Here is an 18,557-nt window from a genome sequence, read left to right as displayed (position 1 = left end):
ATATATATATATATATATATATATATATATATATATATATATATATATATATATATATTGCATATGTAATTTTATATTATTTGTTTTGCCAATTACTTTGTCTAGTGAGTTTTTGTTAATTAAACATATTTGTTTTGTTACAGGTGCATTTTAAATTGTGTAAACAGAGTTGGAAAGCCAAGTGTAAACTAGAACCCCTTGGTCAGTCATGGGTTGAACCAGAAGTAAGTTGTTATGAGTGAAAGAATTATAAATAATTTGTTTTTAAAGACTATAAAAAGACAAATTAAATTTAAAAAATTATTTATCACTAAGTATAATATTTATTTAACATCTATATAATATTTTTTATTTATAAGTAACTAAAGTAACAGAAAATTCCTTTTTTTATTATTGTTACATGAAAGAAATAACTATTTGAAATGAACTAAATGAATTTGACATTTGACTTCAAGGACGTTTACATACTGAAAAGCTAAAATGTTATAAAATTAATAAAAAATATAAAAAATAAAACTGTTTAGGAGTTTCTTTTTGTCATTTTTATTTTCCATTTTTTACCATTTTATTTATGTGTACTCTGTTTCAATTATGGTTGTATGTTGACTTTCTGTATTATCTGCATAATTTATCTTATAATTGTATTATAATAATATTATCATAAATTATCATAGTTATTTGTTGGTAAATGTATGCCTCAACTCATTTAATAAGTAGTAATTAAATATAACCAGCATAAAACGATGAAAAAAAAAAAACATTTTAGGAGGCATTCTTTCTTTTTTTTTTATTTCTTTAAATGTCTTTACTTCCAACAAGGCTGCAAGCAACCACTATTAGAGTTGGAAGTTATTGGAAGAAAAAAGATGAAGGTTGTAGAGCAAGATAATCATTGACAGATGACTTAAAGGATTGCAAATTATAATTTGCAATCCTTATATAAATAATATAATCCTTATATATATTTATATGAATCAGGAAAGCAAAATGAAGGAAGCGAGTTCCAAAGAACTGATGTTCGAGGAAAAAAACACCAATTAATTTTAGTAGATGGCACAAGAGACACTTGCTCTTTAGAGCAGTGCACTTTATAGTATTTGTAGAAAAGATAAATAGCAGCAACATTACGAGGATGTGATAATGGTTGGAGGTTGGCTGCAAGAGCAGGTCCAACTATGTTTACAATGCATTTTTGCACCTTTTCTAAAAGAGAAAGGGCATCATTAGAAGATCCGCCTCAGTTATGGCAACAGTATTCCATAGAAGGCCAGATTTGAGATTTATAGAGATAGTGTATAGAATCCGAAGTAAGAAAGTGTTGAGTTCGATAAAGAGATGCAACCTTAGCAGATGCTAATTTTGCAATTGATTTGATGTATGATTTCCAAGAAAGATCGGAAGTAAGAATTAATCCTAGAAGAATACGGGTAGATGACCCATCAGAATATAGGAAGATCTAAATTATTGCGATAACGATTGGCTGAAAAAAATTGATTTGTAACATTAACCTGTGTTTGACTTAAAAAGAATGACGTATAACATTAACCTGTATTTGACTTAGAAAGAATGACTTAATTTTAAATTTAAAAGAAATGACCTTTAGCTTTACCAAGTGACTTACATTTTGAATTTTAATTTTAAGATTAGAAGAAACAAACATTCTAGAACATAAATTGAGCTCCTGATTTCTTGAATCAATCAGTTTAAAAACCTGTTTACTGTTTAATGTCAATAGAAAATTTATATTTACTTTTACTCCTTTTTTTTTTGAAATTTTGTAAATTAAAAATATTTTGCACTTAAAAAAAAAGTATTAAAAATAATCATGTTATTCTACTCTTACATATACACTGAAAAAAATATTTGGATAGTGTTTACATATTTGTTGCTATGACAATGACAATATGACAAAAACAAACAAACTTGGATAGTGTTTACATATTTGAAAAAAAAACAAACTTGGATACAGTGTTTACATATTTAAAAATATTTAAAAAATTATTCTGATTTTATTACTTTGTTGCTATGACAATGTTTTTATTTATCTTTTTATAACATTTATTCAAAATATTTAGTTCACATTCCAAATAAATTACAATGATGATTTGAAAGTAAAGGTTAGTGTTTTATCTTGAAATAAAGACAAAGATTTGTAAGAAATAAAAAATTTTGGTGTATTTAATAACTTACTTTTTTACAGGTATCAGAAATTGGATCTGCTGTTCGGCGAAGTCAAGTGATTGGTTCTATTGTTTGTCCTGTACAAAATTTTTTGAACATTACTCCTCAGGTGCTTTTAATACTTTTGCATTTAATACATTTAATTTTCTTATTGATGGTATGTTTGTCTTATTGAATTATATTTCATTTTTATAATTTGTTATGTAGTGTGAAGCATGATATACTGAATTATGTAGTAAGCTGTAACATATCATCACATAATGTATATTATGATGTTCTGCAATGTAATATATGTTGTATAATGATGTACAATCTGATATGTTATATGATGTTGTATAAAGTGATATGTTATAAAATGTTATGCAATGCTGCATGGTTCGTAAAAAAATTGAGGACCAAAAAAATTATGACATACATTTGATTGTTATGGTTTTCTTTTCCTGGATAAAAAAATTAACTTTACTTTCACCAATTTACAATATCTATTTGTTATTTTAAAACACTTTAATAGGTCACCTTTACATCTTCTAGCAATTGAATACTAAAAAATATTTATCTCTCTTTCTATTCTAATTTTTTGAGTGAATAAAAAAATTTGCTCTGAGCTTTTTATAGCTCAGTCATCTTTTTGGTTTCACATCATTGTTATAAAATCATCTTTTTGGTGAGGTTTCCACATCATTGTTATAAAATCATCTTTTTGGTGAGGTTTCCACATCATTGTTATAAAATCATCTTTTTGGTGAGGTTTCCACATCATTGTTATAAAATCATCTTTTTGGTGAGGTTTCCACATCATTGTTATAAAATCATCTTTTTGGTGAGGTTTCCACATCATTGTTATAAAATCATCTTTTTGGTGAGGTTTCCACATCATTGTTATAAAATCATCTTTTTGGTGAGGTTTCCACATCATTGTTATAAAATCATCTTTTTGGTGAGGTTTCCACATCATTGTTATAAAATCATCTTTTTGGTGAGGTTTCCACATCATTGTTATAAAATCAACTTTTTGGTGAGGTTTCCACATCATTGTTATAAAATCATCTTTCCAGTGAGGCACAGTGGACAGTGGACATTGCTCAAAAATCAATGTTACCAAAATAACTTTAAGTTAGTTGTTACTGAAAGTTAAATATATTTTCAGTTCATTAAAAAAAAAACTCATTCAAAAGCATGATTATTAAAGGAAATATACTAGTTTGAATAACGTAAATTTGTTGCAAAAGTTATATAATAAGTATAAATGATACATAAAAGTCATTTTTGGCATTATATAAGAAAAAATGTCACTATATAAGCAGTGCTTATATAAGCATGTGATAATTATATGTAAAAACAATCTTAGACTGCAGTTTACAGAAATGTGAATGTTAATTTCATAGATTATTGCATAAAATTTTTTTTACATGTTATACCTAATGAAACAACTAAAATTTAGCAAAATTTTAGTGTTTTTAGTACTCTATTTATCAGAAAACTACTTTTTTATCAGAAAAAATAATCTCAAAAGGTGCTAAGTTGGCACTAGTAAACCCATGTATTTTAAAACTCCTATAACAAAGAGGAATAAGATGCTTTTTAACTAAATTGTGCCAACTTAGCACTTTTAAAGAAAAAAGTAAAAGAATGATTTGACCCCTTTAGTTTAAATTTTTGTAAAATATATTAAAAAGTATTAATGCAAGTAGTTTTACATTATTTTGTACATATTTTTATAATTGTTTTGTATTTTGAATAATATTATTTTAAGTTTAAATCATTTGGTTCAAAAAGTTATTAGATAATGAATCAGCAAAAATATTTTTTACTTATTTGAAATTTTTATTGCTGAGGAAAATAAACAACCAAAAACTATTTCTGCAAATATAACTGGTTGTATACTGGTAAATGTTAAGGAACTTGGCTCTGATGAATTAACATTTGCATAAAAAACAATATTTCAGAATAGCTGTTAAAGATCTGCATCTGAAAAAAAACAATCTTAAAAAAATGGGCTATGCTGGTATATAATACAAGGCTGGTAAGGAAACCTTGCTTGAAGAGTATCTTAAAGAATAACTCTTTCAATAAGTTTCCAATAAAAACAATGTCAATTTATACAGTTTGTGCTTTTGGTAGACATTCATATACAAACCAAAAAAAAAAACTCTTTCAACTGCTGCTTTTAATATATTGTCTAGTTGGAAACATCTCAGAAGAAAATATTCTGAAGTAACACCAATTATTATAAATTATCTTGAACTTTATTCTTGTGTTTACTTCAGTCTATTTCAGGCTATTAAGCTGACAATGCAAAGGATATTAGAGAACATTTTTTAAGACATATATATTGAAAATATACTAATGAAAATAAAGTTTGGATTTGATGGTAGTGGAAGCCATGCAATATTTAATTAAAAAGATAATTTAACACTAGCAATATCATACTGACGATGTTTTATCCATTTTCACTTAAAACACAAGCAGGTTTGTTAATATGGTTGAATATTGTGATCATGTGCACACAAGGGCTGGAAAAACCTTCAAACCAATTCCAACCTGTGATGTAAAGCCAATACAAGTAAATTGGTATCTTGTAATAGTGTTCATACTATTTTATATTTTTACAAACAGAGATATTAAAAAAAGAGGTATAAAATGGGACTACCCTGATACAATTGGCAAAAAGGAACAACAACAGGAGGTTATATAGCTAGATAACTATTTCACGAAATCTAGTATGTAACAATCTTAACAAAATGTTAAGATTGGTACATACTAGATTCTTAAGAAAAACTCCTAAATTGTCAATTTAACAAACACCATTAACTGAATGTGAATATCTTTTAATCAAATTTTTTTTGACAAGAGATACAAGTCAAAACCATTCTGAAAATTTTGGTATGAATGAGGACATTCTAATAAATATTCTCATAAACAAAATGTCTCTAATAACATTTAATCTGAAGATAACACATATTTTAAAATGTTAACATATGAATAAATTACGTATTTTAGTACTTCTTTTGATAATTTTTATTGTTTTTGTCGTTGATGTATCTATGTTATCTTTGTATTACAAAAATACATACAAATTTACAAACATTTATATATATTTTTGTTAAAAAGCGAATTTTATTGAATTTCTAATATTTTGTTCTTTTAAATTATAACCTAAATATCCTTCAGGAAAACTACTTTTTCACATAAAAACCTTTCCAAATTAACACATAAAAACCTTTCTAAAAAATCTTTAATCAACCCCATAGCACTTTCCATTCAAAAATTATGAACCAATGTTCGTGAAAATAGCTGTTTGGCCCACTGTGTGAGGATTTCAACTAGAGAGCGGACAACCGCGATTTTCGATTATTAATTAATGACCAACCAAATTAAAAAATTAATGATTAATTCGATTAAAGTTGTGTGACCGTTTAAATCAGTTTAAAGTAAACTATTAATCATTTTAATCAAATTGTCTAACAATTAGTCATTTTATTCATTTTAAATCTAGTTAGATTTTTTAAATTTCTAATACTCCTTGTTTATAAAAAACTCGATAAAATATTTTTTTTTATTTTAAGAGAAAAACACAAAATGAAAAACACAATGAAACACATTTTGTTTTGACATTTATTGTACAAAAATCACGAACACATTAAAAGATGGCAAACAAAAAGTCTCTCAGTTAGTTTAGATATTTTTGTTGGTTTGTTTAAGAGGCAAGGCTTCAGATGATTTAGGAATTTTTCCTTTTTTTTGAAGGCTGTCGTGTTGGCTGCTCTGCCAAAGCATTATCTTCAAGTTAATTTAAATCTGAGCTTCTTCCAGGATTGGTTGAGTCAGAATTTGTGGCAGAAGAAGGTTCAGACTCTGAAATATCATCCAAACTCTCAGCAGGGACATCCTCCTTGTTCAAATACCACTTTCCTTTTACCAAGTCTTTTAAATGATCATAATTTTTTTGATGTAAATCATTTTCTCAGTTGTCTTTGGATTTAGATTATGCCTATATTTTGTCAGCAGTTTCCCTGCAGTGGAAAAAGCTCTCTCTGATGAAGATGAAGTTGGTGGAATGGCCAATACCCCTCTTGCAATTTTGGCAAGCATTGGAATTACCTTTTCATTATTCCTCCACCACTCCAGGATGTCTGTGTTTGTTCCAACACGTGGCAACAGTGCATAGTCATTGAACTCTGATCTAAGAGGATGCTTAGTAATCTGTTGTTAGTGTAACTGCCTGGCCATTTAAATCATTCTCAAGTTTTTTCTTCATGGCATCACGAAGGCAATTATGAAGTAGAGGTACCTTATGCTTTGCTAAAGTACTGCTGCACTTTGTGTTTGCCTCAGGATGGATGCTAAAAAGAAAATCTTTCCATGCATCAGTATCCACAATATGTAGTGGTAGGTTCAAGCGTACAAGAAATCTTGTGATAGACATCAATTTCTTGTTGGCGAGGACTTTTGTATCCATACTTTACAGATGACTTTTTTGAGTCCAAACAACTTCCTGTTTTTTGTGACAAGTATCGTATTTTATCCTCCACACTTTTCTTCTTTAAGTCTTCCAATTCATCATTTTGTTCTGGGTGTTTGGTTCTAAGATGGAATAGCATGGTAGATGTTGATCCACTTTGTAAGAGAAATACACAGATAGACCTTTCTCATGGCATGTATCACATCGTGTTCTATCACCTAAAAACACAAAAATTACTATATTTGTCTGTGGCAAAGCATATGCAGACCTAGTAATTACTTGAGTTGTTGATGTTAGATCCAGAGGACGGGCTGAGGGCTGGGGCGTCAGGGGGTCTACACATGGTATGAGGCCGTTATCTTTCATTCTATGTAATTACCTTCTGTTGTCCAACAATCTTTAACTATATATGAATCACTTTATGCACTATATAGGTAGTAAATAATTAGTTTTTTAACTTTTTGTCACTAATTTTGTTGTAATGTTTAAAGATATTGTATAGAGATGGGTCGATTCCAAAAAATACCGATTCCAATTCCGATTCTGATTCTCTGTTGCGATTCCGATTCGTTACCGATTCCGGTTCTTTTGCGATTCTTATTATTTTAATTAAAACTGGTAGTTAAATTAATAATTTAACCGTTATATCATGTTAATTTAATACTTATGCAGATTTTAAAAGTAAAAACACCGAAATTAGTTATATTGGTACAGGTGAAACAGGACCAAAGACACTAAGGCCCAGGGACATGCCCCTTTTTAAAAAAATTGACCTATAAATAGACTCTTTTTTTCGAAATAAGGAAGTGTTCCCCTTCTTTTTTGAAAACCGTGTTGTCGGCCCTGTGAAATAATAGCAACTAAACAAGTAACATATTAAACAATATATATGTTTGTATGGAACTTATTAGAATGTTGTCTTTTCAATCAGCTTTTACATATGATATTAGTACCGTTAGTACTGATAGTTAAGAAACGGGAGGTTCTTGTTCAAAAACACAAGCATTTGCACTCGGTCCGGAGCTAACCGGCTTCTTTTCCGGTTGCAGATAAGACCCGCAGTACTAAACAACCGCTCCGAAAACACTGTACATAGAGGCGTCCCTAAATATTTCTGTGCTAGTTTTTTCATGTTAAGAAATTTGGATTTCCTCCAGTATTCAGAGACGTCCTCTTGACTTGCAAGTAGAGGTTTTTTCAAGTACACTGCTACTTCGTCTGAGATTGTGCAATGCGCAGTATAAATCTAAAACATTAAAATAATTTATAGGCTTGCAATATTTAAAGTACAATACTAATATAGAAGCACAATACTTACTACAGAATTTGTGTTGATTAATTGGTTATATAATGACCAGACAGCACCTGGAGCAGGTGTGGTAGGTTCTTGATTTTCAGCAGCTTTAATTTCATGACCCTCGTCTATGTCCAATGCATTTAACTCGCCAATTAATAAAGTAACAGCTTTCTCAGCCATCATCCTGCTCCTAAAAATCTTGTTTTTAAATCTGGGATCTAATATCGTTGCAAAAGCATATATAGGTTCGTTCTCACAGTCTCCGTAACGTCGATGCAAAGATTGACACAGAGATTCTTTAAAATTTCCGTAGTCCTTGATGCGATCAATTGACATGTTAACTGCATTTATTATTGGGATAACTTTTGATGTGGTCACTTTCGATGAACTTGCAGTAAGCGTGACCTCTTCAAACACTTTTAAAGCAGCAACGAGAGGAACCAAATTATCCCATTCTCCGGTTGACAACTCCTTGTTTTGTCGAGTAGCTTTTGGGAAATGTGGCGTTACCAACAGAATCGCATCTTTTTGTTCAATTAAACGGTTCAGCATGTGGAAGGTGCTATTCCATCTAGTTGGCTCATCTTGAATAATGCTGTGTTTAGGCAGTCCCAGAATCTCCTGAGATTGTCTCAAAAGTTTGTATGACTTAACCGAATGTTTAAAGTGTCCTACTATTCTTCTACAGAAAGCAGTTAGTAAAGATATGCATTCATTGTTGAGGCAGCCGCCTTTCACAACCAACTGAAGTGTATGGGCAAGACAAGGAATATTTGTAAACTTTCCGACTTCCATAGCAGAAACAATATTTCTGGCATTATCTCTTACTACTACATTGAGTTTTTCAAGTAGTCCCTAACGCTCAAATGATTCATTCATAAAGTTAACAAGATTGGTTGCTGTGTGGGACTCATAAGGAAAAGGTACCACACCGCAACCAATCTTGTTCTGTTGGCTCCACATGTCGGTATTTATACTATCATGATTAGCTTTTTTTTGCCAAGAACTGAATTTTACTTGATACCTTCTGATAAATGCTAGGAATTTCAATAGTTGAGAAGTATTTTCTGCTTGGTATCGTATACCTTGGCTCCAAAAACTGTAGTAACCTCTTGAAACCGGGATTTTCTACTATACTAACAGGTTGGTTATCTGGGCATATCATTTCAGCAATAAGCCTTGTAATTTTTATTGCCTTCGGATCTGTAGATGTGAGAGGCCTGGTCTTTGCAAACACTTGGTGTATAGTTGGTTGTTTAGTAGATGAAGATCTAGGCTTCATTTTTATAAAACTAATTGTGGAAGAAGAGCTTCTAGTATTGATCTCCGCATCCTCAGACTTAGGGTTGAGACTTGTGAATGCGGATGCAAGTGTAGTAGATCGAGGTTCCCTTGGCATAGGAGTTTCAAAAGCAGGGTTAGGACTGGATTTACAAGATGGTCCTGCGGTAGAGCTATCCTCGCATATATTAAAATCGATAATGCTAGCTTAATCATGTTTCTGATTTTTGATTTCAGATTTATGAAAGGTCTTTAAATGCTTTAGCATGTTCGATGTTGTGTATGACTGACAAACTCTGCCACCACCCCTGGATATAACAGTTTTGCAAAAGTTGCATATTGCAGAGTTAGTGTCATATGAATTGATCACAAAATAGTCCCATACCTCGCTTTTTTTACGTTGCGGCATGATAATGACACTATATCTATATATATATATATATATATATATATATATATATATATATATATATATATATATATATATATATATATATATATATATATATATATATGTATATATATGTTTATATTCTGAAATTAAAACAGCATTTATAATAATACAAATTAATAATACTAACAGTAATAATTATTATAATAAAACAGGCAAATAAGATTTTTATGATAATACTTACCGTCGGTAAATTGATTAAAATCGAAAAAAATAAATCAATTGAAATTTAGAGTATAAACTTTTACTTTTATTTTAAACGTTTACTGTTGTTAAGGTTTTCCTTCACAGTTACTTAACTTCAACAATGATATTAAATGCGAAAGTGAAGATTTAACGTAAATTAAACAAAAAAAAATCTCAACGGCAAAGAGTGTATATATTAACTTAAATTATCAAGGGAGTAATAAAAGAAGTGAAGTCGTTAAAAAGTCTTTTAAAAAAGAATTGGAATCGTTAAAAAAAGTTGAGAATCGCGATTCTTACAATTTCTTGAGAATTGGTGGAATCGGAATCGGCCCATCTCGAATATTGTACTTACAAAGGAGAGTCAATACGCATTATTGTGTTACATTAAAAAGTGCCTTTAAAAGCTTTTTCATTAATAACTTAAGATATAAAATAGTATGGAATTATTTATTTTGTTTAAGAAAAATCTTAATTTACATTTTGTGGAAAAAGGCTAAAACCATTAAATATTATTTAATTTTCTTTAAAGAAAAGTATTACATTTACATTTTGTGGAATGAGGATAAAAATCATTAAAAATTATTAAATACACTTTATTTTTTTTTATTATACTTTAACAAAAATCTTACTTTAGCAATATTACACATTTTGTGAAATATTGCCAAATCAAAGACGGCATTTTCTTCTCACTTTTTACAGCACAACCACTTCAACAGCCAAAAGTAAACTGAACAATAATTTAATCGAGTTATTGCAGCTACCTTAATTAAAAAAATCAAATCGATTAAAAATCAAATTTCATGAATATTAATCGTTTTAATCACTTAGACGCTCTCTTGTCGCGCGATCGTTTATAGAAAAAACGCTCTAATTAACTTTTTAATTGTTTGGTTTTTTTTTTATCATTAATCGAAATAATCAATATTAAAGAATAAAATGATCACATAGGACGGTTGGCCAGTCAACCCAATGTTATAAAATTTTGTAAACCATAGTTTCAACCCAATGTTATAAAATTTTGTAAACCATAGTTTCAACCCAATGTTATAAAATTTTGTAAACCATAGTTTCAACCCAATGTTATAAAATTTTGTATGGTTTTGTACTTTTTAAAAAAATTTCACTTGCTTCAATTGGGAAAAGAGTGATTTTATAACTTCTCAGTCTTTTTTAACAAGAATCATATTTTTTTGAGCTCTTTCCTCATTTAAAATAGTTTCTGTCACAGAAGTATAAAGAAAGTAATAATAATAACAAAAAAATTTTTTTTTTTAATTTGTACAGTTAGAAGTTCTCAAAATTTATTTCAAAAAAATAAACAAATCACTCAATAATAAAAATAAAAGTTTCAGCCAAATACAAATTAAAACTTTTAAAGTATTTTTTAGCGTATTTATTTACTAATACAAAAAAGACATTTATCTATTAGATCAGTAATATGATTGCAACAACAATTTTTACAAAAACAAACTAACAGAAACAGTTGCTATATAAAAAAGGTTATGTAGCTAAGAACCGCAGCCATTTTAAAATCTCTGAAATTTGTAAAAACTTCTGGCACATGCGCACCTAAACATAACGCTCGCAAACGACCGTGCTTTTTTAAACTCCTCACAAGATGATTTTGAAATAATTAAAAATTTTTCTGACAGAAAATCAATATCAAAAATATACAATTACCACTAAAGTTACATTTAGAAACCGCATAACATAGCTTGTAATACAAGCTTATGCGGTTTATAAAATCTTGTAATACACTTTTTCTTTCAATTTTCATTTACACTTTTCAAATACTATTTTTAATTACAAAACATTTTAATATATTAAATATACTATATGCTATGTAATACAGGACAATGGCAGCAACCAATTGTAGGAGATGGGAAGCAGAATTTGATTCCCAACAGTTAAATGTAAAACCTTGAAGATTTTATGAACAAATTGATAGCTCAATTAAAGCTATTATAATTTTCTTATTTTTATTTCAGATTTAATATTATAAAAGTGAAGCGCACAGCGCACTTAATTTTTCACCTAAATTTAACACATAACACCCAATAAAGGCATTATATTCCGATCAGAAGATTAAGGCTAATGAAATTATTTACTTATCAAAATATTTTCAACTCCATGGGTGCAAAGGTCCTGCAGCCTAGATCTGCCTTAAATTTCTCCTAGATATAATCCAACAATAGTGCCAAATATTACCGAACAAAATAATAAATTTTTATAACAATTTATTCTAGGATAAAGTAAAAGACTTAAAACTTAATATAACAAGTGAATATAAAAGACTTAAAACTTAATATAACAAGTGAATATAAAAAACTTAAAACTTAATATAACAAGTGAATATAAAAGTTTTAAAACTTAATATAACAAAATATTAATAAATATATATATTAATATATATTAAATATAAATAAAATAACTTAATATACTTTTTGATTAATGCTCTCATAATTTTTTATGATACTATACATTATAAAATCCTACAATCCTACAGGTAGTTTTATAAAATAGTGTAAATATTTGTAATATTTACATAAAATATGATAAATATGATGTATTAAAATTTATGTATATAATATATTATATATTAAAATCTTTTTTAAAATTGAACTTTTTCCTTGTCATTCGACTTTTTTGTTTTCCTAATGTCATTTAATCATATTACAAAGTTCCTGACAAGATAAGCTCTCAGTAGCAGGTCATAGATTAGTTGCTCATAGATAGTAGCAGGTCATAGATTAGTTGATAATCAGAAACTAGCTCTTTTTATGTATCACACTCAATATTCAAATTTTTTATGTTTGGAATTTTGTTACCTTTAATGTCATCAAAGATTTTATCAACTGAGGCAACTGAAGGGTTGTCTTGACATTTTAATATCAGCCTAACTGCTCTAGTTCCTTCATCTTTCAGATCATTTACAAGGGATAAAAGAAAGTTTTCTGTGAGAAGACAAGCATTTCTTAAAACAACAAGTAGTATAATGTCTTGCATAGATTGGTTAAAAATTTTTATTCTTTTTAATGTTTTTCGTAAAAGCTTTTAGATTTCTTAATTTCAAACCAAAGAGGACCATACTCTGTCTCTATGTACTTAACAATTTATTTAAAAACTGGAGTAGGTTGTTCTGTTCTTGAGTACAAAACTAAAATTTGTATTATTAATGTCAGCCACTTGGTATGATTAACTGGACCAACTTTATAATTAGTATATATTGAATTTATAGCACCTAAACTTTCATAGATATTTTTCCATTTTGACAACTAATTAAAGTTAGAGTAATAAATAAGAGTATGTAATGAATTTAAACTGCAAAACTTATATGAAATTAAGCTGCAGATTAATTTTTATATTTATTTAATAAAATTGTGTTTACCTGAACTTATGCCACCCTTGCCATATTTGAGCAATAATCTTTGGTCAGAACTTAAGATATTGATCACACTCTGTTCTAGAACAACTAAACAAGTCTAAAGAGGTTTAAATTTGGCAATCGGTTTATGATGATCTTGTGCAGTAGCTTTACCGTTTGCACCATAAAATGTTATTTGAGTGTTTGTACTGCCATCGAGATGTTCTATAATATGGCACAAAGGTAAATCATTGCGGTGCACAACCATTTTTATGTATTGTTCTGCCAAGGTTTAAGGCTGGCACAAAGCCCAGTTTTAGAGCCAATGTTGACATTAGTGTTATTCAAAATGATTCCTAACAAAGACTCGACACTGTTGTAATGTGTTAACACTTTTTAAGCCATTTCAAATGTCTCTGTAAGATATTTTCCTTTCATTACTCCTGATTCTGCTGTAAAACTGATGATGAATCTTTTCAATTGATCCTTTTTAGCTTAGGTTATCAGATGATATACTGCGATAGACTAAACTACCTTATCGTCTTTACTATTGCAAGCAATACAAGATAAATTTTGGATTATAATACTATATATTGCAACAGACTGCAGGCAAACCCTTTTTTTTTTCAGCTCTATCCGTTTTACTTTTATCCAAAATATCAGTTTTGTCAGTTTTAGTAATAGATACAAGATCTTTTAATATTCTGTTTCCAAGAGCAGCTGCAGCTTTACTTCTCATATCTAATAATGATCAAAAAAAATTTGTATTAAATATATAATAATGTATTATAAGTTATATTAAATATATAATAATGTTATACTATAATATATATAAGTTATATAATAATATATATATATATATATATATATATATATATATACCGTAACATGAGGTTACTTTATGCCTTGCAGACCTATTTGAATCCACTCACAGAAAATTTGAGTTTCATGCCTCTCCTGTTCAAGCGTTTAACGGGTGATGCGGAAGTTATCGGACAAAATAAAAACGTCAATAACTTATTTATAAATAAAAAAACAAACTACTATTATATTTTTTTAAAATAAAGCATTTATCTTTTAATAAAAATATATTTTTTATATGAAAAAACACCACCATCTGCAATTGATCTCAATTTTGCTCTGACGCCTTTCATATGCGACTGTAAAAAGTTTAAATCAATTTCTTGTAGTTTTAGTTTAATGCGATCAATTAAAACTTGCTCTGTTGAAGCTTGCCAATCTCCCTCGTAAACCTTCTTTGCCAAATGTCCCCAAAAATTTTCAATTGGTTGTGCTTGAGGTACATTTGGGGAATTGGATTCTTTATCAACATAATAAACATATTGGTCCATCCAATTTAGAGAATCTTTAGAATAATGAGAACTTGCTAAATCTGGCCAAAATAAATAGTTAAAGTCTCCATGATACTTGTGAATAAATGGAAGAAGTCGTTTTTCTAAACATTCATTAATATAGATTGATGAATTGATCGCTACAGCCTTGGAAGTGCGAAACAATGGCTCGGACATACCACGGTCAGATATGGCTATCCACATTAATAATTTTTTTGGAAATTTCTCTTTACCTATAAAATGAACACTTTCTGGGCATGTCTTTTTGTTGTTTGTGTAGTACCCAGAATTTCCAGGCATGTTGTCCCCTGCAAAACAAAAGTATTTTTCGTCATCGGTGACTAGAAGCAATTTTGTGTTATAGAGTTGGTTAACTAGTTTCCTGCTTCTTTTCTTTGTCTTTATTGTTGTTCTATAGTGTATTTTGGAGTCTTTTCGCGTTTTCTATATTTAATATTCATTTTTTTTTAACTGACGACCAATTGTCGATTGATTTACACCGAATTTAATACCTATTTTTCTCTGACTGACCCCTTTTCGATTGTTGACAAGTCTCGTTAATTCGGCTTTCTTTTCTCTAGTCCAGGATGTTGGACGACCAGGGTGCTTTCTATCAGAAAACGATTGAACAGTTTCAAGTCTTTTTAGGTTATCATATATTGTACTTCGAGCAAATCCTTCCTTTTCAAAATGATTTACGATTATTTTTTTTTTTATATTAGGTTTATTTACAAAAAAAATTTTTAGTCGCTTCCGAAAAGATTCTCGTTCAGCTGCATTTAACCTCATTTTAAAAAATTGTGTTTCAAATAATAAAGTTTATATTTTATAGATTGTTTATGCCTACGCATAAAACCACAAAAACTGATTATTATGCTCAAATAATGAAATTAGGATTTGTCTGATAACTTCCGCATCACCCGTTAAAAAGTGGTGCGTTTTTTTTATTTTTTTATTTATATATAACTAATTCTGTTATAAAATCATATTGCCTTTGCTGCACACTGAATAATTTAACTTTAAGTTGGATGTCAAAAATAAACTGAATTTGCTAGTGAAATTCACTCGGCAGTACCTTTATGTGGTTTGTTATTATTGCACACACTACAGAGATAAAAAATCTCTGAGGTTGCTAGATTAACACTTTGGTAAAAAGATTAAAATATTTTTTTAACTATTTTTTTATTTAGCTGTGAGAAAAAAATAACTAATCACATTTAAATTAGTTTTTATGTAAAAGCTTTAATTTAATCTGGACCTAAAGTAACCCCATATCATTTATTAAATCTCCAATCATTTTATTTATATTAAATAAATATACTTTTTATTTATTTATTTTGGTGGTATGATTTATTTCTTTATTAAATGTATTATTATCATTATTATTATAACAAATATAATAAAGTCATTAGCATTTAATATAATATATATTAATAATATATATATTATTTTATGTTAATGGCTTTTTTGTTGTTGTTATTTGTCTTTTTTTGAATTATGTTGAGTTTCTGCTTTGAATTAGTTTTTACTTACTATTTGCAATATCATTGCTCTTCACAAAAGTTCCTTTACATTTTTTATTCATAATAATAGTATTGTAATAATTTTACAAAAACTTTATTTTATACTGTAAACATTATTTTTGTTGTTGGTAAAATATATTGATTGATTTATATTTCAGCTTATGAAAATGCCAAGAATGTATTCTAGGAGACCGGGCTCCAGAAAGTATGTAGATTGTTCTCAAGAAAACAATAGTGCCTTAATGCTATTAATGCTCCAACAGTGCCTTAATGCTATTAATGAAGGCAGAATGAGTCAGAGAGTTGCATTTAAACATTTTGACATATCTAGAACTATTATCCAAAGTAAACTAAAGCTAAAACACAATGGACAACCAGGATATCCTACAACATTTACTGCTTTGGAAGAATCTGCTTTTGTTTCTCACATCTTGGCAGTGTCTGAGTTTGGATTCCCTGTTGATGAATTGGATTTTAGATTTATTGTAAAGGATTATCTCTCTACCCAAAATAAAACTATTCCACAGTTTAGAAACAATTTTCCAGGACTTGAATGGAGTAAATTATTTTAAAAAAGACATCTTATGCTCACCACGCGGTTGGCAGCTAATATAAAATGTAATTGGGCTGCTGTTAACAAAAAAACCTTAAGCAAGTTTATTGAAAACCTCTCCCAAGTTGTTACAAATGTGCCAGCAGAAAATATATACAACTATGATGAAACAAACCTAAGTGATGACCCAGGCTGCAAAAAAATTATTTGTCGTAGAGGTTGTAAATACCCTGAAAGAGTAATGAACTCATCAAAGTCCAATATTTCAGTCATGTTTTGCGGCAACGCTGCTGGATGTACAATACCACCTTATATTGTCTACAAATCAGAAAATCTGTGGTCAACGTGGACTGAAAACAGTCCCTATGGAACTAGGTACAATTGCACAAAACATAGATGGTTGGATAGTGTCACATTTGAGGAGTGGTTTACTGCTTACCTGCTTCCTATACTGAAAAAAACAACTGGAAAAAAAGTTCTCATTGGGGATAATTTATCATCACACATTAGTCAGGATGTTTTAAAACTGTGTCAAGTAAATAACATAGTATTTGTGTGTTTACCTCCTAACTCATCACATTTGAAACAGCCTCTAGATGTTGCCTATTTTAGGCCACTAAAAAGTAAATGGAAAACTGTTTTGAATTCATGGAAAGAATCACCTGCAGGTAAAAAATCAACAACACTTCCAAAAGGATGCTTTCCATCACTACTAAAAAAAGTGCTGGAATTAATAAAAGACACTTCAAGTGAAAATTTAATATCAGGTTTGCTAAGTGTGGAATTTATCCTTGCAATAAAGAAGCTCTTATTAATTGGTTGCCACTGCAGGATCGATTATCTGTTGATTTAAACCTTACTTCACAAGCATTTATCAGTCATTTGAACGACAATCGTGCAGACCTTGGAACTTCAATATTAAAGCGCAAAAAGAAACTAAATGTTCCACCAGGAAAAGAAATCTGTCCTGACTCAGAAGAATCAGAAGTTATACCAATCAAAAATGCCCTAGAAGCACCCCAGAAACAAAAAAAAGTTAAATGTGATATCTCTAGTGCAACATCTAACAGTAAATATAAGTCTAAGCTGCGTGCCTTTAAATCGGACTAAAACAATTATTTTTAAACATAAATATTTATATAGAGTTGTTACCTACCTACCAATTTAGTTATTTTTTTAATTATAAACAGTTATTTTTCTGTTATGGAACAGAAAAACATTAATACAGTATACAAAGTTTTCTGAATAATATCTATTTTTCTTTTGCTTTAAATTGATCTGAAGACAATTATTTAAACAAAACAGAAGTATTTCTTGATGTAAATTTTAGGTAAGTACTTGCTCTAACATTATGAAGGTATTTACTTAAGTAATTTGTAAGTAAATGAAACAAAACAGCGCAACAAGTATACATGGCTTAAAGAAACACCAACCCAGGGTAACATTTTGAAAAACTAAAAAGTATATCTGTTAATAATTTATTTTATAAATCAATGAGCTTGAATTAAAGGTTGATATCTTTAAAAATATTTTGAATAAAAAAAATTGACAAAAAATTTTGAATAGAGCAAAATTGATCGTTAAATCTAAAAATTGCAATAAAATGGATTAAAGTAACCCTATGTTATGGTAAGTTATGATAAATATATATAAGTTATATTAAATATATTAAATGTATATTAAATATATTAAAATGTAAAATTAATAAAATAATAATAAAAATTTTTTTGTATTAAAATAAAAAAGATGAAAAAAGTATATTAACACTTTTTATTCAAAAAACTTCTAACTATATTAGTTTGGGAGATTATAAGGAACACTGCTAAACTGAATAACTAAAATTTATTAAAACAACAGCATACAATTAAAAATAGTTTATAATTATTATTAAATTGTTAATTAAA

General features: G+C 28.7%; 1 protein-coding gene across 2 annotated transcripts in view; it reads left to right on the top strand.

Moving 5' to 3' along the window:
- Positions 1-18,557, top strand: part of LOC136071794 (rho family-interacting cell polarization regulator 2-like) — a 59,584-nt gene that overhangs the window by 2,548 nt on the left and 38,479 nt on the right. For both annotated transcript variants that reach the window (XM_065797093.1, XM_065797092.1), the window contains exons 4-6: positions 144-224; positions 2,076-2,117; positions 2,201-2,290. In XM_065797093.1, coding sequence (XP_065653165.1) covers positions 144-224; positions 2,076-2,117; positions 2,201-2,290 — 213 coding nt within the window. The remainder of the gene's footprint in view (positions 1-143; positions 225-2,075; positions 2,118-2,200; positions 2,291-18,557) is intronic.

Source organism: Hydra vulgaris, chromosome 05, assembly GCF_038396675.1.
Source record: "Hydra vulgaris chromosome 05, alternate assembly HydraT2T_AEP".
Lineage (NCBI taxonomy): Eukaryota > Metazoa > Cnidaria > Hydrozoa > Anthoathecata > Hydridae > Hydra > Hydra vulgaris.
The sequence above is the reverse complement of the archived record's forward strand: the minus strand, read 5'-3'. Positions and strand labels throughout refer to the sequence as shown.